General features: G+C 37.6%; 1 protein-coding gene across 1 annotated transcript in view; it reads left to right on the forward strand.

The window, feature by feature from the left end:
* Window positions 1-23,462, forward strand: part of ADARB1 (adenosine deaminase RNA specific B1) — a 91,024-nt gene extending 67,562 nt beyond the window's left edge. Inside the window, exons 8-12 of the mRNA XM_058182474.1 lie at window positions 3,962-4,084; window positions 4,998-5,166; window positions 7,228-7,409; window positions 12,954-13,132; window positions 15,200-23,462. Of these exons, the coding sequence (XP_058038457.1) occupies window positions 3,962-4,084; window positions 4,998-5,166; window positions 7,228-7,409; window positions 12,954-13,132; window positions 15,200-15,376 (830 nt within the window). The 3' untranslated portion in view covers window positions 15,377-23,462. The remainder of the gene's footprint in view (window positions 1-3,961; window positions 4,085-4,997; window positions 5,167-7,227; window positions 7,410-12,953; window positions 13,133-15,199) is intronic.
* Window positions 23,463-23,609: the final 147 nt, after the last annotated feature.

Raw genomic sequence — 23,609 nt, forward strand, 5'->3', positions numbered from 1 at the left:
CTGTGCCGTTTGGCAGTCTATGGCTGAGTACAGCTCCCACCCCGTAAGGGGAGGCATCGCAAACCAGCACTAGTGGTAATGAGCTATGGTACTGGATGAGCAGGCTGTCGCTCGAAAGCAGGTTTTTTACTGCTTCGAAAGCCTTGCTTTCCGACTTCCCCCAAGACCAAGCAGTATTTTTTCCTAGAAGCTTATGCAGCGGTTCAGCAACGGTCGCTTTGTTTTTCAAAAAAACCGCGTAAAAATTCACTAGCCCTAGGAATGCCTGAAGCTCTGTTTTGTTTTTGGGCGCTGGAGCCTTTTTGATTGCCTTGACCTTGCTCTCAGTGGGGTGAATTCCTTTCTTGTCTATTCGGTAGCCCAAGAATTCGACGGATTCTACCCCTATCTGGCATTTGTTCACTTTAACCTTTAGTCCGGCTGACCGGAAAATGCCCAGAACTTTTCTCAAACGCTCCCCCAATTCCTCTACGTTTTCTGCTGATATCAGTACATCATCAAGTAGGGAACTACCCTGGGAGCCCTTGCAGAGGAGACGTTCCATCAAATAAGTCAACTGTTATATTTCTTCCATTTATTTTTAGCCATCTTGATATTTAATCTGTTTAAATAATATCATATACCATAACTTTATTTCTTTCCATTTTTTGCCCCTTCTCACAAAATAGTTTTGGCAACACAGAGCTTTCCCAGAAATTCCACAGTCCCAAAATGGATGGAGAAGAGATTCAGGATAGGCATACCCTAGAATCACTCAAGATATATCTAGTAGGTTAGAAATTATAGCTTTAATTTGGCAAGATTCTGTTCAAATAAAGAATTGCACTTGATTGGACTTTACAGTGTTGTCTCTAGCAGTGATGGGATTCAAATAATTTAACAACCAGTTCTCAGCCCTAATGACCAGCTGGGTAGGTGTGGCTCGGTAGTCATGTGACCATGTGGGTGTGGCCAACTCAACATCACTTACATTGATGGGCACTTTACCTTAGCTGTTACAATGTAATAAGAGTTAACCAGAGAGGCAGTTTCTGTAAGCAGGGCAATAAAGATTAGGCTAGAAACAACACCAGAATGTTTCCTTCCTGCCTGCCTTACAGGATTAGCCCTGTAAAGTGGGACAAAACAAAATAAGATTTCTTCCAACAACTGGTTCTCCGAACTGCTTAGAAAGTTAACAACCGGTTCTCCCGAATAGGTGAGAACTGGCTGAATCCCACCACTGGTCTCTAGGCTTGAGCCAAGTCTAACTTTGCAAAGACTTGCCCTTGCCCCAAAGAGTGCAGCAAGTGTTGCACCAGGAACTGGGTAAGCGCTTTTCTGTAAGGCTTTGTTTAGCGTCGCCTTGTAGTCAGCGCAGATTCTAATTGACCCATCTGGTTTTACTGGGGTGACGATTGGCGTCTCCCACTTTGCGTGATCGACTGGCACCAAAATCCCTGATTTATGAGCTTATCTAGCTCCTTGTCAATTTTGGCTTAAGGGCAAAGGACTCTCCTTGCCTTTAACCTAATGGGAGCTACCTGGGGTCTAAGTTGAAGGAAATAGGGGTCCCCTTGTACTTGCCCAGGCAGTCCTTGAAGACATCTTGAACTCGTTCATGAGCATGTCTTTCAGGTTACAGTCACTTCTGTAGATGCCAGTCACTCCCATGCCCAGTGCGAAACCAGTCTAGTCCCAACAACTGGGCAGGGTCCCTTCGACGATCGTGATGGGCAGGGTCTTCTTGTGTGGTCCGTACTCGACTCGGACGGAGGTTGTCCCTCGAACAGGGATGCGATTCCCTTGGTAGTCGTGGACTCGTAGCCGTTGTGTTTGCAGGTGGCGCTTCGCGACTGACGGCAGTGACTTCGCCAAAGTGTCCCAGGACATGATGGTGATCGCTGACCCGGTGTCTACTTCGAGTCGGCACCGTACTCCTTCTATTTTGGGTTTGGTGAAGATCTTCTTCTCCACCCGGGTTGAGGCGCAGCCTATGACCACCGTCGTTTGGTTGGAATCCGCGCCTTTTTTGTTTGAGCCAATCGCGGGTCGCCTTGCCGATCCTGCGCTCTGATTGGCCGATTTGAATTTTCGGCGGGAAGGTTGGGGAGCTCGACAGACTTGAGCTAGGTGCCCCTTCTTCTCGCACCGCCGACATGTTGCGTCCTTGAACTTGCAGCGCTGGCGCTGGTGTTGACCTCCGCAACTTCCGCATTCGTCCCGGTCCTCTTTGCCGCGTTTCTCGGTTCGGCAGACCCCTTCCTCATCCTCACCGTCTGATTCGGTCTGGATCTCTTCTTGATGCACCGGGGTTGACTTTGTGCTCGCCTTTGGTGTGAGAGGCTTTTGCAGTGTCTCCGCCGCTTGGGTGGACATTTCATGCGCTCGGGCTCGTCCAGGCGTTTGCCAGCGTCAGATTGCTTTTCGATAGCAGTCGCCTCCGCAAACGCATGTCTCGGACCCCTGATGAGTTGCTCCAGCAGCACCTCGTCCAGGTCTCGTACCCACAGTCTTTGAGGCTTTCCGCAGGGCGGCCATGTAGTCGCCGATGGATTCGCCTCAGCTGTCGGCGCCTCCAAATTCAAAACGCCGCACGTATTTGGACGGCTTGGTAGAAATGGTTTTTAAGCAGGGTTTGCAGCGTTTGCCACGATACCGATTGTAACGGCGTTGGCTCTGCCAGGGCTTCCGCGATGTCGATGACCTCGGGACCGCAGTGGCTCAAAAAGTATGCCCTTTTGCGGTTGTCTGGAACTCCTTGCAGTTCGTTGGCTTCTAGAAAGCTTTCGAAACGGGTCATATACGTTCCCCATTTCTCTTTAGCCGGGTCAAACGGTGCGGGCGGAGTGTAACTGGCCATCTCCGTTTTTTCTGCCCTGTGTTTGCTGGGTTCGGTTCTGGTGCTCCTTAGCCTCGAGATCCCACCTTCGTCGCCAGTGTTAAGTTCGGGAAGTAACGAGGCTGGAGACCAGGGTAGTGACAACAGCTCTTTAATATATGGTGAACCCAGCAGCCTGGCTGGGGAAAAACAACCCTTTATATACTGTTTAACCGGCGGCTTCAACCAATCAGCAACGTGCTTGTTTCCCGCCTAAATATTTAAAGATACATAACAAAAGCAAATAGGTTTTTTTAAAAAAATAAAGTCATACATTCTCTGCAGTGGTGGGTTGGTACCGATTTTCCCTGGATTGGGTGAACCGGTGGTGGCAGCGGGAGGCTCTGCCCGCCCGCCTGGATGTCTCTGCACATGCGCAGAAGTGTCATTCGCGAGCACGAGCATGTGCATGTCCATGAGCGAACCAGTAGTGACGGGATTTGAAACCCAGTACTGATTCTGTGAGAACATTGAAAAATGTAATGGCTTTGCATTGTAGTCAATTTGTGGAAAATGAAGTTAACAGAGATTATATGTATGTTGAAAAAATAGGGAAAATAGATGAATTTGTGTTTTGTGGTAGAATGTTTAATAGGGGTGGATAGAAGAAACTAGAAGATATGCAGAAAAATAATGTTAAGAGAAAGATAATGAGTTCTATGTAGTCCATTGCAAGGTATGAATATTCTAAAAATTGTGAAAATGGCTATGAATAAGAGTGCTTCTGCACTTTGCTAACTGGAAGTGAGTAGTGAATTTGGTGTGTTAAGAGAAATTTATAGACTTTGGTCATGAACTTTATGAGTCAATATTCTTTCTGATTTTGTTGGTTTCAAAGGCTGTATTTCAAAAAAAACCCAAGTTTTTTTTCTAAGTTACAAGTGAACAACAGCTGTTTGTAATTTCCTTTGATATAATCCATGACTGAATGTAGAATTCGCTGCTAAATTACTTAAGCAGAAAATCCTAATTATCTGCAGAATAATTTACTTCTATTGGCAATCCTCTTAGTAGTCCCTTTGATTTATTATAATAAATATGACTATACCATAACATCTTTGATCTAGTTATGCTAAATTTTAGGTTTTGTTTGATGTACAGTATATACTTTCCTGTCTGCTGAGGGCTTTAAATTGGATGAAAATGTGCAGTTTCATCTCTATATTAGCACCTCCCCTTGTGGTGATGCTCGGATTTTTTCACCACATGAAGCTGCCCAAGAAGGTATAAACAGTTCTACGGTGGAGATTATTTTGATAAAGTGAAAGAAAGTTCTTCTAGTTTCTAAAATCAAAATCAACTAAGTCCCCTCATATAAAACAACAGTACAAACAAGCTGACACCATTTTTGGCCCTTTCATACAAAAAAAATGTTTCTGAATTAATCTATGACTTGATTGTAATTATTCAACACACATGCAAAATACACAACAATTTACTTCTGTGTAGAATTTATTTTATTTATTTTATTGTAAATAACTACAGAATAATTGTAAAGAAAGTAATAATGTGCAACCCATTCATTCCTACAACAGCATATTTATTGTGGCTTTAATTCTGTATGTAAATTGCTTTGGAATATGTAAGTTATAGGTAGTTTTTTAAAAATCCTAAGGTTTCTTTGATTTGAATGCATGAAATGCTAACAATAAAGACTAGATAATATCAATTTTGTGTATATAAAATGTTGAGTAAAATTATTATTGCACACAACTTTGCTAATTGCACTATATTTTGCATTGTTTTTCTGTTCTGTAAATTCTCTGGCTGAAATAAGAAATAAAAATAATGCTTAATATTATTGGTCTAGTGGTTAAGGTACCAGGCTAGAAACTGGGAGACTATGAGTTCTAATCCCCCTCTGGCATGAAAACCGCTGGGTGAACTTGGGCTAGTCACTCTCTCTCAGGCCACCTCGCCTCACAGGATGGTTGTTGTGGGAAAAATAGGAGGGGGAAGGAGTATCAAGTATGCTTGTCACCTTGAGTTGTCTATAAAAATATGAAAGGTGCCATATAATAAAATAAGTAATAAGTAAATAATATATACAATATATGTATATATGTTATAGTTGTATTAAAATTAATATTTATCTTTTATGCTTTGTTTTGTAATTATGGTGGCTTGCATGATTCAGATCAAGGAGACAGACACCCAAACCGGAAAGCAAGAGGTCAGCTACGGACAAAAATTGAATCTGGGGAAGGAACGATCCCTGTCCGTTCTACAACTACGATCCAGACTTGGGATGGAGTACTTCAGGGAGAGAGGTTGCTTACTATGTCTTGCAGTGATAAGATAGCTAGGTAAGGTATCTTTTTACAATGAGATATTTCAGTTTGGGATGGACAGCATTTCATGGTTCCGGGACATAGGAGAGACCCTATCAGTTTTCAACCCTATTTCATTTTGAGACAATTTTGAAAGTAACATTGGTATGTTAAGTCTCCTGAAGAAGTAGTATTATACTTTTACTTGTAACTATAGTTCCTTTTTAAAAAGCAAAATGATCCCACAGATTTTTGGTGGTTGTCAATAATTGCATGCAGCCTTAGCCAGCCCTTCTGCAGCTCATGTGTAAACAATGCATGACTTGGGTATTCCCCCCTCACCTCACAAGAATTGGCATCTTTTGAACATTTTTAGATACGGTGGAGAGGAGGGTGAAGTCCTCTCTTACTTATCTATCTAAAAGAGCTTAAGGCAGCTGATACTGTACTGCCTCTTTCAATCCCTGACAAATTCATCCTGTTGGTTCTCATAGATTATAGCTGGTCTGGGATAGCTTATCTTAAATTTTCAGAGAAAAATATAGGACAAAATTGAGAAAAGTAGATATAGTATATACTTTCCTGTCTGCTGAGGGCTTTAAATTGGAAATATTACTTACTGCCAGAAGAAGAATGTTTAATTACTCATGCATTTCTTTTATCAAATCATATTCCTTATAAATCAGTTGATATATGATGTTCAGTCAGGTTATATTTTTGTAAAGCTATATTTAATATCTGCAATATTTTTCAATGATACGTGATTTTAAAATAATGATTTGATGTATTTTAACACAAAACACCTTATTATACTTTAGTCTTATTAAATTGGAAATTCTAAAATGAGATTTACATTCAAAGCATGAGTTCCACAATATTACAGCCCTCCTACTTTTTTGAACCTACTTTAAACTAAAACAAGTCAATCAAAGTTGTATCCACAAGACATATGGAAGAAAATGTTAAAAGCATATGCTACTCAAAAGGTATAAAAATCCATTCTGCATTTCCCAACTTGATTATAATATTCAGAGTAGTTCAATTGCATTTAAATTTATTTGGCTAATATGATTAAATTTTGAGTCCTTTCAAGTTTAACTGCAGTGCATATTAAGCTACCATAAATATTATCTATGGATGTTGAGACTCTATGTCACATGTTACATGTAAAAAAATTATCTTGGGTTAAAAGCTTTTGGCAGCCATTGAAATGAAACCTCTGTAAAATAGTTTTTCTTTCGTCTAAACCAATGTACTATAATTGTAGGACCAGTTATTATGCCAGCATTTTGCCAATTTCATTGCTTGCTGGTGTTTCAAGGCCCAGTTCAGACAGAGGTCAATTGTTGAATACCATTTAGCTGGATGGCTGACACAGTTAAAAACAGTATCTTCATCTTGATTTAAGACCCCAGTTTATAGGCCTCGTGCAGTCCATCAGCCTATGATGCTAGTTAAAAATTAATTATACCAAAAGACAAGGTGACATTCAAAGTGATTCACATTTGCCAACTCTAAAAAAAAACACTGAGGATCGCCATAGGATAATCTTCCTGAGCAGAGTAATAGTCTCCTGAAATCACCTATCCAAATACTGGTAGAACCATATCCAGAAAAATATTTTGATCAATGATATCAGAAAGGAATATTAGGAGCCAATATTTATGGTTTATGGTAGGTTTCACTTTTAAAAGTACCATAAAGGAGGAATTTACAACAACATGGATGCAGCAGGTCTTTCCCCAATATCCCACACTGGGTGTTAAAGATACTCTCTTTTCCTTTGACCAAGATAAGGCAATTAATTAGGGATAGCAACTGTCAGGAAATAAAAGGATTTATTTTCTCTTCGCAGTCATATAAACTGGATTATGTTCCATAGTTCTAGGAAATCTATTGTGTGAGGGCTATTTTGCTGTGAAGACTAATGTTTTCACTCATTACCGGCAACAAATTAGCAAAAGGTGAAAAAAATAATGAAATTGCAGGATGAGTCTCAAGTGGTAATCATACACAAAAAGTTGCTTCACATGCCTACTGTATTAGCATTGTTGAGTGCTGACATGCTAAAAGATGCTGTTATTTGTTTCCCTTTAGGTGGAACGTACTTGGTATTCAAGGAGCTTTACTTAGCCTCATTGTAGAGCCAATATACTTCTCAAGCATTATCTTGGGAAGTTTGTATCATGGAGATCATTTGTCCAGGGCAGCATACCAACGGATAGCAGAGATTGAAGATCTACCATCTCTCTATGTACTTAATAGACCTTTACTCAGTGGTAAGCATGAAATGAAAGAAAAACTGAATCTCTCCTAATGCCATCATTTTTTTCAAAATAGTGCAACTAACACAAAAACTTTAATAAATGGTAAATCTATTCTAAGAATAGATTGGAATCAACTAGACTGTTGTTATTGACTATGGTTTAGTACAAAACTAGGGACAAACATGGTGGAATTGATAGGCATGAGGAAGCCTCCTATTATTTTTTCACATGACTACAAACATCTATGCCTTATTAAAGAAATGTTGCTCCAAGTTTTAATTAATTTAGTAACTGAGCACAGAGCCACACATTGTGAATAATTTCATGGTTTGTTTTAGGATAACTGAAGAACATAGTTATGTTATTAACTATTAACTATTAATACATTCCTAACTACAACTTCAAAAAAGCCAACTATGACCTTATAAACAACGATCTTTCATCTCTGGACTGGCAAAATCTGTTCTCAACCTGTATAACTGCTGAAGACCACTATAGAGTTTTCCTACTTGAAATCAATAGAGTCATTAAACTATACGTACCACAAACTACTACCAACATCAGGAAAAGCAAACTACCCATATCAATAAAAAAGCTTCAGTCTAAAAAAAATCCCTCTGGAGAAGAAACAAAAAGGGTTATGTAGCAAATTTTAAAAATCGCTACAAAATTATATGCAACCAAATAAAAACTGAATGCACAAATTACCACACCAAGCAAGAAGAGGACCTTCTCCACACAAATTCCAATCGTGCCTTTTATAATTTTGTGAACAAAAAGCTTAAAGACTCTAGATCCATCCCACCACTAAAAGATTCTAACGGCAAAGAATGCAATGATGAAACAACTAAAACAAACCTCTTTAACACATTCTTTGGCTCAGTTTTTGTTAACAGTGATGTTAACAGTGATGTTAACATATCCAACATTCCCAAATCGTACAAGCAATGAGTATGACGACTTAACACATATAGATTTCACAGAAGATAATGTTGGAAAAGCTCTTTGCAACTTGAAACCATCTCTATCCATTGGACCTGATGGACTATGTGCTTACTTCTTAAAAAAACTTTCTACTAATTTATCAGATCCCCTGAGTATAATCTTTGATAAAGCTTTCACAACCAGTTCCCTTCCCAATCTTTGGTCACTAGCCACAGTCATTCCAATCTTCAAAAAAGGCGACCCCAGCTTAGTTGAAAATTACAGACCAATCTCCCTATGCTACGTTGCCTGCAAAGTAATGGAATCTATCATCAACCAATCCATTGCCTTCCACTTAGAAATACACAACCTACTCTCTAATAAACAATTTGGTTTGAGAAAAAAATTATCATGCAACTTACAACTTCTCCGCTGTAAAAACTTATGGACTATAAATCTTGATCTAGGCAAAACAATTGATGCAATCTACACAGACTTCTGCAAAGCTTTTGACTCAGTAGTATATGATAAACTTCTCCTAAAATTAAAATCTTATGGCATTTCAGGACCCCTACACAATTGGATATCTGCTTTTCTGTCTAACAGACAACAAGTGGTTAAAATTGGTAATGCTCTATCAAATCCTGTTCCTGTCAAGAGTGGCGTTCCTCAAGGTAGCGTTCTTGGACCAACTCTCTTTATACTATACATAAATGATCTTTGTGACCATATCTCATGTGTTCTCTTTCCTGACAAGGTCAAACTGTTTAACACCACCGACAATACATTTACCATTCAAAAAGACCTTGATCATCTAACCACTTGGTCTAAAATTTGGCAACTACAAATCTCAACCAGCAAATGCTCAGTCTTACATATTGGAAAAAAGAACCCAATCACTAAGTACATGCTTGATGGACATTACCTTAAAGATGACCCCCACTCTGTCAAAGACCTTGGAGTTTTCATATCTAATAATCTAAGTGCCAAAGCCCACTGCAACTACATAGCAAAAAAGGCTCTCAGAGTTGTTAACCTAATTTTACGTAGCTTCTTTTCCAAAAACACCACACTACTGACCAGAGCATATAAAACTTTTGCTAGGCCTGTCTGGAACCCATACCACATTTCTGACATCAATACAGTTGAGCGTGTCCAGAGGTATTTTACGCGAAGAGTTCTCCACTCCTCCATAACCAACAAAATACCTTATCCCACCAGACTTGAAATCCTGGGTTTAGAAAACTTGGAACTCCGTCGCCTCCGACAGGACCTGGGTTTAGCTCATAGAATCATCTATTGTAATGCCCTTCCTGTTAAAGACTACTTCAGTTTCAACTGCAATAATACAAGAGCTACCAATAGATTTAAACTTAATGTCAACCGCTCCAATTTGGATTGCCGAAAATATGACTTCTGTAACAGAATTATCTGTGCTTGGAATGCATTACCTGACTCTGTGGTCTCTTCTCATAACCCCAAAAGCTTTTTAACAAAATCTATCCACTGTTGACCTCACCCCATTCCTAAGAGGACTTTAAGGGGTGTGCATAAGAGCACAAACGTGCCTGCCGTTCCTGTCCTATTGTTCTTTTCATATATATATATATATATATATATGCTTATATTTCCTTGTTTCTCCCCATATATATGTTTATATATTATATAATCCTTTTGTGTGATGCTTGTGTATATTGTTATGACAAAATAAAATAAATAAAATAAAAATAAATAAATAGTACATAGTGAGCAAAAAGACTGCTGTTAGAACCAAGGGCTGCGTTTTGTTAAAGAAGAAAAATAAAATGTTAATACTTTAATGGAGAATTTTCATCAGGAGATCTAAGAAGCCTATTTAAGTATTCTAGTAGTGTATTACACAAGCTGTATAAATGGCTGTATTATATAAAAAAGCTTTCTCCAAAGAACCATGAAATTACACATTAAATAAAATTCCACTATAAGTCTTTTTTTAAATCCTTTTTATTAGTTTATAATATAAAATAACAAAAATACAAAAGCAAATAATAGGAAAAATAAGGGAGGGAAAAGGGAAGAGAAATGTGTAGGAAAAAGGAAAAAGAAAGAAAAGGAACTGACTTCTGACTCCCTTTGGTGAAGTAGAATAAGATGGTAACATCAAATCTCAACTTTTTACTTTTACAAAGTAGTATAAACTAGCCATTTCTATAACAACAGATCTATCTAATCAGTAAAACCCAAAATAAAAATTTCATTTTTTTCCAACTCAAGCACAAAGTCTAGAAGCAGTTTCCAAGAAGAAACAAAAGTACTCTTTTTTGTTTTGTTTTATCAAAGCAGTCAATTTAGCCATCTCTTCTAATTCCAGAAGCTTTTGCAACCATTCATCCATTGTGGGGACTGAAGTGTCCTTCCATTTTTATGCATAAAGTAATCTTGCTGCCATCAACATATGTAAGATCAACGTTCCAAATTTTTCCCCAAGTCTTTTTCCATTAAACCCAAAAGAAAACTTTCCAGTTTTATCTTTATATTCACTTTGAGAATATTCTGTATTAGAATATGAATCCTACTTCAATATTTCTTTGCTTTATCACAGGTTCACCATAAATGATAGAAAGTCCCTTCTTTAAATTTGCATTTCCAATATTCATTTGAAATACCTTTATACATTCTTGATAATTTATCTGGCTTTTGCAAACTGCTGCTTAATTTATTGATTAAGAAGATATAAATAAAAGATAATTACTGTAGATTGTAATTAAATGTTAGCACCAGGAAAAAAAATACGTATTACAGTAAATACATTTAACCTATTCTGAAGTGATAGTGTACTTTTTTCCTCCTAATATATATACTGTATTTTTTGCACTATGAGACACTCCAGACCATAAGATGCACCTAGCTTTTGGGGAGGGGAAAAAAAATTCTGCCCCTGCCTCCCAGCAATTTGCCTCCTTGCAGCAAATAGCCTGGTCAGCTTCAGCACAGTCTGATTTAGCATGAGCAGCTGATTGGGGGTTGGATCGGCCTCCGGGAATACAGTCAATCAGCTGTTCCAGGCTGCGGGGGTTGCCACCCATCGCTGCTGCCTATCACCACCTCCATGCACCCCATTTTTAGCCTCCGTGCACCCCATTGTTGGCCTCCATGTGCCCCATTTTCAGCCCATTCCAGGCGGCGAGGATTGCTGCCATCGCCGTGGATCACCATCACTGCCATTCAGTGGTGATAGGCAGCAGCAGTGATCCCTGTTGCCTGGAACGGGCTGAAAATGGGATGCGCAGAGGCTGAAAATGGGGCACACAGAAGCCAAAAATGGGGTGCATGGAGGTGGTGATGGGCAGCGACGGTGGTGATGGGTGGCAATGGTGGCGATGGGTGGCGGTAATCCCCTCAACCTGGAATAGCTGATTGGAGGTATTCTGGGAGGCCAATCCAACTGCCAATCAGCTGCTCGTGCTAAATCAGGCTGTGTTGAAGCTGACAGGGCTGTTTACTGCAAGGAGGCAAATTGCTGGGAGGCAGAGGCCAAAGGGTGGGGGCTGGCAGGTAGGTGGGGCTTTGGCAGCATTCACTTTATAAAATGCACAAACATTTCTACCCACTTTTTTTGGGGGGGAAGTGCATCTTATAGATTGAAAAATTCAGTAAACTGAAACCATAATTAATAGAAGAGCAACAAATGTCAAAGATCTTGTCAAAGATCTTGTCAAAGATCTGTCAAAGATCTTGGAGTTCTCATATCAAATGACCTTAATGCCAAAGCCCACTGCAACTACATAGCAAAAAAGGCTCTAAGAGTTGTAAACCTAATTTTACGCAGCTTCTTTTCCAAAAACTCTACACTACTAACTAGAGCATACAAAACATTTGCCAGACCTATTCTTGAATACAGCTCATCTGTCTGGAACCCATACCACATCTCTGACATAAATACAATAGAACGTGTCCAGAAATATTTTATTAGAAGAGTTCTTCGCTCCTCCGAAAACAACAAAATACCTTATACCACCAGGCTTGAAATCCTGGGATTAGAAAACTTACAACTCCGTCGACTTCGACATGACCTGTGTTTAACACACAAAATCATCTATTGCAATATCCTTCCTGTAAAAGACTACTTCAGCTTCAATCGCAATATTACAAGAGCAAAAAAGCTTAATGTCAACCGCTTCAAACTTGATTGCAGAAAATATGACTTCTGTAACAGAGTTGTTAATGCTTGGAACTCATTACCTGACTCCATAGTCTCTACTCAAAATCCCAAAATCTTCAACCAAAAACTGTCTACTGTTGACCTCACCCCATTCCTAAGAGGACTATAAGGGGCGTGCATAAGAGCACAAAAGTGCCTACCGTTCCCGTTCTATTGTTCCCTTCATTATATCAAATTAATATTGCTGATGCATATTCTTTACTTATATATATATAAATATATTTTCTTCATGATATGTTTTTTTATGATAATGTTTGTGTATACTGTTGTGACAAATGAAATAAAAAAATTATCATTGCTTTTGTGCATGTTATATACTAGCTTTTATTAAGCATTGGAAATGATTTTATCTCTAAAACAGATCTACAATCTATTTGGTATTTCCCTATTTTTTTCTATCAGATACTAATATTTTTGTATGGTTATTTCAGGTATTAGCAATGCTGAAGCCCGTCAGCCAGGAAAAGCACCTAATTTCAGTGTGAACTGGACAGTTGGGGATGCTGGGCTGGAAGTTATTAATGCTACAACAGGCAAGGATGAGCTTGGTCGTGCATCCCGTCTTTGTAAGCATGCACTATATACTCGTTGGATGCGTGTTTATACAAAGGTAGGTTTCCAAAATAGACAGTCCAGTGTTACTTTATGGCTATTTGATTTACTTTCTGATTTTATCTCTGAGGCTGAATGTTTTCAAGGTATGAATTCTGATGAACATCAGATATGAATTTATTGTTGCTGCTGCTCCAAGAACAACCTGGGATATAGAACTGAGACACATTGGCTTTTTTGATTGGGGATTACTTGTTGTTCAGATATTTCTAAACTAAACTTCCATAAGCCCCAACCAGATTCATCAATTATAAGAAATGTAGGAAATTTTCATGTGACAGCATGTGCAGAGCCACAATTTGCCTATCCATGGTGTAAATTCCTTTTCTTATCTCCTATTTATCTCATGGAATAGGACAGGAAAAACTTTGCTTATAGCTGTCATGTTAAGAATTTGGCTTAAATGATCTAGGAAAAAGTCTACATCAAAAGTCCTCAAACTCTTTATGAAGTTTGAGCTTGTTCATTGGCTCCTAAATATTTATTATATGAAAATAATTTCATAAATACTACTTTAACAAATAGTACACCAATACTAATAGCAATACTACTAATAATAACTGACTCCTTGGTTAGTTCTGTGGATCCTTGGGAGTTGATACTGACCACTTTAGGGAATTCTAATCTTCACATATTCATTTCTAATAAGTATAGAAAGTCTCCTCCACCACCTCCTCCTCCTCCTCCTCCTGATTGGACACACAAGGAATTTGTCTTGGTGCATATACTCTCAGTGTACATAAAAGAAAAGATACCTTCATCAAGAATTCTAAGGTACAACACAATGATAGTCATAGGGTACAAATAAGCAATCAGGAAACAATCAATATCAATATAAATCATAAGGATACAAGCAACAAAGTTACAGTCATACAGTCGTAAGTGGAAGGAGATGGGCGATGGGAATGGTGAGAAGATTAATAGTAGTGCAGATTTAGTAAATAGTTTGACAGTGTTGAGGGAATTATTTGTTTAGCAGAGTGATGGCGTTCGGGAAAAAAACTGTCCTTGTGTCTGGTTGTTCTAGTGTGCAGTGCTCTGCAGCGTCGTTATATGGGTGTTTCTGTTCTTCTATTGTGGGTTTTTTTTTCCTGTTCATGTTTATGTACAGGACAGACTATGTCTCTCTTCTCTGGGTCATGTAGGAAGGAAGAGAGTTTAGAATGAACAGCCAGTAACATCTCTCCCATAAGGTTGAATTGGGAAAACTTTTTCTGGAATGTTTTACTTCACATCCCCTGGCCAGATTTAACCCTCTTTTGAGCTCAGGATTTTACTTGCCAGCTTCTTCCCCAAATTAAATTCTATTTTCATTCTTTGGAAAGTTATCTTAACTAAAGGACAAGAGCCTTTGACATAACTTCTTTCCATTATTCTATTGAATTGAGAAAAATAAAAAGACAAGAATAAGTATCAGAGAAAACTTATTTAAAACAAAGACGGTGACTACTGCAAAGTATTATGAGCACTTAAAATATCTATTTAAAGAAACCTAATTTAAAAAATCCATAAAAATATCTCAGGAGAAAATAGTTTTCTATCTCCGTTATACTGATTGACCTAGATCAGAAGCACCGGCCTCTGCATGGCTGGGCATGGCTGTAGCCCCGTGGGCCCTTTCTCTTTAGGAAAAGAATGGGCTGTGAGATGAAATGCACCTCTCTTAACCATAGGTGTTTTCATCCTGCTGAGTGTAATTCAAATAACCTTTGTGGGATTGCTCTGCTTTCAACAGCTCTCAATAAAGGGGAATGAACCATGAAACAGAAATGAATAATTGATTGGAAAAGGATGGGATTGTTTTAAGTCCAAATGTTTTTTCTGTTAGTAAGATTCTGGGTTAACTTTTGAACACTTGCTATTTATTTGTGGGTTTGAAAGCATTGCAATTTAATATTGGAAGGACATGGGGTATTTGGTGTTGATTTAGAGATTGATTCTAATGGAAAGTTTTATAATAAAAAAAACGAATCAGTTCATTGGGTTTCAGTTTATAAGAAATTAGAGCAATCAAGATAGCGCTTTAATTAACATCTCTCTTTTTTTCTCTCTTTGATTTATCCAGCTTCCTGCCAGTCTTCATTCAAAAGTCAATAAGCCAAATATATATCATGAAACAAAACAGATAGCTGTGGAATATCAAACTGCCAAAGAGTGTTTGTTTAAAGCATTTCTGAAGGCTGGCCTTGGGGCCTGGGTGGAGAAGCCTATAGAGCAGGATCAGTTTTCCCTGGTTGTCTGAATTATGGTTTGCACTTCGTGGGACTCTGATGAAAGGTCCAGTTTCTGTATCAACATTTCATCTGTTCATCTATAACAGCAGCTTTTTAACTTTTGTGATTTGGGGAACTAACTTGTGATTAATTAGTTTTGGTTTTGTTAAGTTAATTCAAACTAAAGAAAAACTGATAATATAGTAACTAGTTTAGAATCAAAACAAAATTATTTGATTACTATCTCAAGACTATCTTTGCAGGAAAAAATCGGTGCAATTTTTTCGATAATTCATCCACACTTTTTAACAATTATTTTAATGAATTGCTGTCAGATGCATTGCTGTCATAATGCACATGGGATAGGATTTTTACATGCCACTCAAGTATGTATTTTAACTTTGTGTTCTATTTTCAGAGCCTTAGAAAAAAGAAAAAATTATGCACTTTTAGAGTTTTATTTTTAAATTGATTAATATCATAGCAATGATAGAAATTACAAAACTGGACTTGTGTTTAGACAGTTTTTCCTGCTTCTGTCCCCACCTTTAAAACACAGCTGCTGAAAATCTTTGTCTTTGCTGTGTGTATGTGATAGTTTTTAACATGCTACTTTCTATTCCATTTTAAAATACTTGTCTTCAATTAGTGTTTATATACATTGTGACGTTATTGGTTTTTACCATTGTAAACTGGAAACTGTTTGTAAACTAATAGAGTAGAGACTTCAGCTTAGATGTAGGTGGTTCTTTGTTTCACAGGAACCTTCTAAATTACCACAGAAACATTATCCCAATGTGATGGCCATTTCAGAACACTTTTTCCTTGTGAGAAACTTGCTGATTTGCCAAAAACCTACTGCACATGTGCACCACAACAGTTAAATGAGTGAAAGGTTATTCTAAGTTAAATTATATGCTCTTTAAAGATTTAACTTATTTTCAGCCAAACTGTATATAACTATGAGGTTATGCTGCCTGTGACTGTAAACATGTGGATATAAAACTACCTATCCAGTTTATTCTGCAATGTAGTTTTGTTTGATCTAGTATAATAGGAATAAATGTTGAGCACCTATTTATTTATAAAGTACCCAATCCATAAGCATGTTTGTATGTGTCTGGATCTCTGAAAGACAGCAATGTTTGCAGAGGGAACTAATACTTGTGCTGAGCATAGGTCTTCAGACTCCCTAGAGCAGGGGTGTCAAACTCACATCGTCACGATGGCATCACGTCATGTATCGAGACTTTTTTCCCCTTTGCTAAACTGGGTGTGGGCATGGCTAGTGCATGACTCATCCGGCCCCGTGGGCTGGGAGTTTGACAGCCCTGCCCTAGAGGATCCTCTGCTTAACAATCATGATGAGTGTGCTGCACCAACTGTTAGCTGCAAAGGCTTACCCTGAAATGCAGTGTATGTATGTCCTTGTGTTGAGCTAACTAATCCATCAAGCCATCTCTTCTACCCAGTTTCAGTGTTTCACAAAGCATTTACTCTGTTTATTGATTGATACCTCACCTCTAGCTTTATCTCAATTAGAGGAAGTAGTTATAAACATAAAATTGTGCTAGGGTTTTATTTCAGTAATAAAAAAATCTAACTGTAGAGCTAAAACAAAATTAGTAACAATGAAATAAAAATTAGAGTTTGATCTTTTCAATTCCATTCTGGCAAAGTATATCATGTAGGTTTAACACTGTTAATTCTGACTGCTCTTCAGTTTGAAAAGAAATAATGGGAACATATTTTGCTAAATAAATGCCAGGAATTTCAGGTGATATTCATATTGAAGATTTCACATCAGCTATAGGTATTTTTCAATGTCCATGTAAGGAGATGTAGTAGACAGACATAATAGCTAGCATCTCATTTCTATATGGAGCCTGGATATAACTATCTATAGTATATTGTATTGTGTTGATAGATACAAACACCATGGAAGGGTATATGCATGTCCGTGAAAGCCTTATTCAGTATTTAGTAAATATAGCCCTTGTCTTTCTCAGGACAAAGGCCATCTCTATTCTGGTATAGAATGGTGGACAAGGAAATCACCAAATGAGATCTGAATTCTGTGGGAATTTGGGCAGGCATGGGGAAGGATTCTAGGCTATGGTCATCTCTTCCTCTCATGAGTATATCCACTCTTCCTTCTCTGACAGTCATCTATGCAACATATCTGTATGTGTTCCTTGCTTAGTGCTAACAAATTTCACTGGGTCCACCCAGTCATGAGCTCCTCATCCAGCTCCTGTGTCTTCCTCAAGCAAACTAATAGCAAATGAATGCTTGGTGGGCAGCACTAGCAACTAATGATGCAATGTATAGATGTTGCAAGAAGTCTGCAGACAACACTGATCTCCAGTGAAACAGACTCCATTGAGACTGTAAAAACACGCAGAGTGGAGAACCATGTAGCATCTCCATCAGCAGCCAAGTGAATTGCTCCAGAAGCCATTTGCTGCAGAGAACCACATGAAGCTCTATGGCTGAGATGATTTGTCAAAATCCATCATGTCTTATCAAGGAGAAAAAACAAATACAGGTATTTTGCACAGATGATCTAACACTAACCTTAAGAAAACATACTTTATACATGTGCAAAGTCCACCTCTCATTTAAGTGTATGCGTAAAGTAACCAGACATGGTGAAAAATAGATATGCAAAAACTTTTTGCAACTATTAAAATCTGATCTCTAATTATTAGTTGCAGATATAAAAAAACTGCAGATAACAAGAACCACCTTTTTTAACGGAAAAACTGTTCACTTAAAAAAATCCATAGGCACAATAGTAATATTTATGTTGATAAGGCCCTACAAAATTTAGTCTGCAAGAGCAAATTATTTATGTAGCACATTTAAATGGCAATGACAGAATTGCAACTTGAATTAAATAGGTAATAGCTACATTTACATGCTGAAAAGTTCATCACACAAATATTCACACTACAATATACTCCATTATTGATGATCAAAGCCAAATTATGAACAATTGGAAAGTAAACTAGATGATAGATAGGATTGCCAACTTTGTCAACATAACACATTTTGCTATCTGAGCCAGATCTGGAAACATGCCTGGGACTTTCTGCTTCATGGTTGGTGCCCAGGGGGCAGTGGTGGGATTTAGCCAGTTTGCACCACTTTGGGAGAACCGTTTGTTAACTTTCTGAGCAGTTTGGCAAATTGGTTGTTGGAAGAAATCATTAGGGCAGAGAACCGGTTGTTAAATTTCTTGAATCCCACCATTGCCAGAGAGTCTGGCTGATGACACAGATTTGTTAGACCTATATTTTGAAACCAACTGAGCACAATATCAGCTGTGTTACTAAAGTTTTTTCTTTTGAAAAAAACTAACAAGGAAAAGTGTTGTTGTTTTTTGACAACTGACTAAACAGCACAATAAAAAGCAAGGCTAAATTTCACAGGATTACAGGTAGTCTTTGATTTGTTGCTAAGTGAGAAATTTATTGAGTTTTGCTCCATTTAAGACCTTTCTTGCTACAGTTGTTAACTGAATAAGTTAACAGTTGATAAGTTAGTAATCTGGTTGTTAAGTGAATCTGGCCTCCCCATTGACTTTGCTTGTCAGAAGGTTGCAAAGGTGATCACATGACCAAGGACATTGCAGCTGTCATAACTGTAAGTCAGTTGCCAAGCTAAATTTTGATCACGGGATGCTGCAAAGGTGGTAACTGTGAAAAATGGTCGTAAGTCACTTGTCAGTGCCATGTAACTTTGAATGGTGACTAAATGAACTGTTGTAAGTCGAAGACTACCTGCATTGACTTGTTTTCCATAACTGATTGGCAACCCTTATATTCCCAATAATGCTTTTTGTGTACAAGAGTACTTAAAAGTGTGCTATAAATTCTCTGCGATTTCTGGCTTGAAACAGACTGTGGTTTAAGTTTTAGAGTGGCGGAATTTGGACAAAAACCCCAGAACATTGTTTATTGCCGTACCAGTGAGCAGAAATAAGTGTGGGACCAGCATTTCTTTATCTTCTACAAACCTGTAGCTGGGTTAAAATCAGAAAATACTTCTGATTTCTTTGTCAAGATTTATTGTTATGTCTAAATGCAGAGGGTAGGAGGGAAAACCCAGTTAAAGTCTGACTGTTATATAAAACAGAGGTCTCCTTGGTCCCTTTAAGACTTGTGGACTTCAACTCCCAGAGTCCCTCAGCCAGCAAAGCTTCAAGGTTGGAGACCCCTGATATAAAAAGAGTTCATTTAAACTGACCAGAGTTTCCCCTATTTGAATTTCACAGCTTAATTCTCATTTGCTTTTGGTTTATTTCAAATTAAATAAAGGTTCTTCTGAGGAGAAGGAAAAGTCAGTCCATCCAAGGATACTTTCAGTTAATTTTCTTAAGCATTGAATTTCTCCAAGATGAGGCGTATTTTTGCTTCGTTTTCTCTTTCCCACCCCATTTCTCTGTCTCAAAGAGCTGCACTGTCATTAGCAATAAAAATTTAAAGGGGGAAGCTTGTTGTTGTGTAACACCTATGACTGATTTTATAACCCCTGTAGCAAGTAACCTTCTTGGGTAGATCCAAATAAGATTACAGGATAGAAAACTGTCCAAAATAGCACAAACATCTTTAATATTATTATTACTGTGTTACATAACAGTTACTAAGCATGCTGATATAGCTGTTTTGCTGTTCTCCTTTTATTTCGCGGAAGCTCATCTTTGCCAAAATATTTGTCATTTCTATTAAGATAACCTGTGTCTGTGTGAATTACATTATGGTATAATTTTTATTAAACCATTCGCTCATTTGAATTAGCAGAAGTATTATTAACATGATATTATTACAATGGGATTACAAAAAGCTTACACTTGCTGTAAACAATGAACTCCAATGGTTGCTGATGTGAACATTCCACCACATAAAGTAAATTCCAGTATGAATGGTCCACTTCTGTATTAACATTTCTCTGTGATTGACAGGATAACAACCCTGTTCCAGCTGTAGCACAAAAATGTTTTCACATGATAGGCAAGAGTGGGATTAATTTCCTTTCCTTTTTATGCTCCAAACAATTAGCTGTTTTTCTTGTAAAATGGATAATTAGAAATGCCTATTTAATGATGTTGTGATTTAATTGCAATGGAGGGTGTGTTTTTTTTGCTTTGTTAAATATGAGAAAAAATTTTCAGACTATAGTTACCTTTTCAGATGTGAAAGAGATATGTGATTTAAATTCAAATAGTTAAATGAAGTGAATTCACAAATGAAATGAACAAAACTGTTCTTTGAAAATATGTGTTGTACTTTAAATACAAAGATTGATTTGCAAAGTATGCAGGAAAATTAAATCCAATGCTAATGATTAAAGAAAATAAAAGCTCCTTCAGTGCAAAAGTTGTTAATAGATTGCTGGCCCAGTATGGGTTGTATCTCACAAGGACTGGCAAATATATTTGGCCAAAATGTACTAAACTGAATTCTGAAGAGGCTGGAAATGAAACAGCCTGTAAACCAACCAAACAAAGGAGTAGAGATCAGATATTTTGAATGCTAATCTGTGGCAATCACAGAATCTTAAAACGGTTAGAGTAAATATTCAGCCTGAGTTAATTAAGGCAGTGTCTTTGCGAAATGCAACTCTTATCTGGACAGAATTGCCTGGGATAAACTTTCAGATGTTCCCCGCTTCCCCCTGCAATTTCCATATTGGAATGTATTAAACCTCTCAGTAAACATTCAGGGAGAAAACAATTGTTTGAACTGTCAACATACAACTGTTCAGAATATGAAAAATAATAGAAGAATTACCTTGTACAGAAAACTGGATTTAACAGATTTAACAGAGGTTTATTGGGTGAATTCCTATGACTGGAATAGAGCAATTGAAGCTTATAATTTGCTGAAAAAGAAACAGAATAATGAAAAGAAGATGTTGCTCTGTATGATAAAATTATTCACAACTGACCTTGACAATATTGTAGACAGCTTCTTAGTTAATAAAAAGAATTCTTGTTTTGGTTTCTACAAGTTTCAATTTTTTTTTCTCTGACTATTCAACCAACCAAGAATAGCAAATTGAAAAACTCAGTGACAGCCTTTTTTATGATAGAGGCTTTGGTTTAACCTGCCACATAGCTGCAGAAACATGGCAGCATTATTTCCAGAGTATCTTTACAATTAGATAATTATATAATCCAATTGTGACTTATTAAAATGCTCTTTCTAACTGGCCATCTGCATTTACAGTTGAGGTTAATGAGATTATTTCAGTTAAGACTTGGAAAAGTCCTAGAGTTACTGAGGAGAACAAAGATTGGCAATCATTTTATTTACATACATTAAGAGTTCAGCATGTTTTCTGCTGGAACTGGAACCATGCCACTGTTATTCCTGTCTAGTATAAAGAAAAAAAATTGATCCTGCCAACTATAGACTCATCAGCCTGCTTAATACAAGTTATACACCAAATATCTCCAGCCAAAAGGGTTGAAAGTGTGAATGTTCTAGTTGAGGAACAAATCAGCTTTTGATTTGAACCTACGGGAAAAACTAATAGGTTTGTCAGCAAAGACTGCTCAGTCTCTCTAATACCTGTTAGATGCTATCCTTGAGAATGTCCTTCTAGAACTATTTCCACACAGAGACAGTTGAAGCAGGGTGCATTTTAATCCCCTTGGTTTTCAATTTGTATATTAAATCAATAATCCAGGGCCTCTCAGTTCCTAACCATTACCTTGTTAATGGGTTCTTTGAATTAGGAAACAGTGTTACCAGCTGTTCTGTATGCACATGATGTTGTAATCACATTTGTTTCCCAGTGTGAAATGAGATGGACACTAAAGGTTTTTGTCTCTTTATGTCTTAAAGAAAAATGTGTTATAAACCATCAGAAAAATGAAGTTTTAGTATTTGCATAAAATAATTACAAAATTCATAAGTGGAAATTAAATGGGAACTCTGTCAAGAAGGTGCATATCAAAACTATCTCAGTGTGCTTCCAGGCTTCAGTATCATGAAGAAAACCCTTTTCTTTTATAGATGGTATTGGTCAGCATACAGTTCTTCAGCTCTCCCGAGATTTGGCCATTCAAAGGGATTTTCATTTCATCCCTACAGGCATTACATCCTTTGAGGCCAATGTCATAGCCCAGCTTCTCTAGGGCATACACATCTGCCTTTTGCTGTTTGTTTTACAAAACTTGGTATTCCTAAATTAGTATAGTTTAAGCTTCGTAGAGCTAGTCTGGCTCCTCTCCCTAGAACTCTTGTTGGAGAGTAATTAGGCTTTGAAATACAACTAATACAATACAAATCTGGGATATTGATTTTCAGATCAATCTAACTTACAGTTTGTGAGGTTTTCCTCCTCAAATTGTTGTGCACTAGTGATCTATCTTTCCTCCAATATCGTTTTGTTTCAACAAGCCAGGTTGGATGTATTGTCTTTAGCTTTTTTGCTGGCACTTTACAAAACCTTATTTTCTGTCACAAGGCTGGGGGAGTGACACTCTTTTATTTAGCTATATGCTTCTTTGTTGCTCTCTTTACAGAAAATCTTGAATCATTTTCATTCATGCCATCCTCGTGAAATTTCTAGGTAGAGAGCATGATTTACATGGCTCTTTGTATCCAGCCAGGATTCATATCTACCTACCAGGACTGCTGAATTTTGTTGGGGCTAGAAACTAGGAGATCACAAATCCCACCTTAGGCATGAAAGCCAGCTGGGTGACCTTGGGCCAGACACTATCCCTCAGCCCTAGAAAGGAGGCAATGGCAAACCACTTCTGAATAACTTTGCCAAAAAAACTGTAGGATCTCGTCCAGGCAATCTCTGAGAATCAGACATAATTGAACGGGGGACTTCTGATCTATGACCATATTAAATATTTGGATTTGTCTTCTATATCCCATTTTCCCAACCTTCCCTCAGTTCCTCTTGCCATTGATCTTCATCTCACTCTCACCTATGCAACCCATTTAGACACATTTAAACATAATATAATAACATTAATCTCTCTGAATCGTCTAGTTTAGAGGAATCTATGTTCATCTCTAGTTCTTCTCTTTCAGAATCCTCTTGACATTCTATTAAAGTCTGTATAGACTATAGTCTATAGTCTCTCTCTCTCTCTCTCTCTCTCTCTCTCTCTCTCTCTGTATTTGTGTGTGTGTGTGTATGTAATAGTTCTGTTATTGGAGATACTATTCTATCTGATCTTATTGTAATAATTATTTGATTTGATATTAGTTCTTTATTAAGTATTCTTTAGTT

The sequence above is a fragment of the Ahaetulla prasina genome, chromosome 1 (genome assembly GCF_028640845.1).
Source record: "Ahaetulla prasina isolate Xishuangbanna chromosome 1, ASM2864084v1, whole genome shotgun sequence".
NCBI classification, from domain to species: domain Eukaryota; kingdom Metazoa; phylum Chordata; class Lepidosauria; order Squamata; family Colubridae; genus Ahaetulla; species Ahaetulla prasina.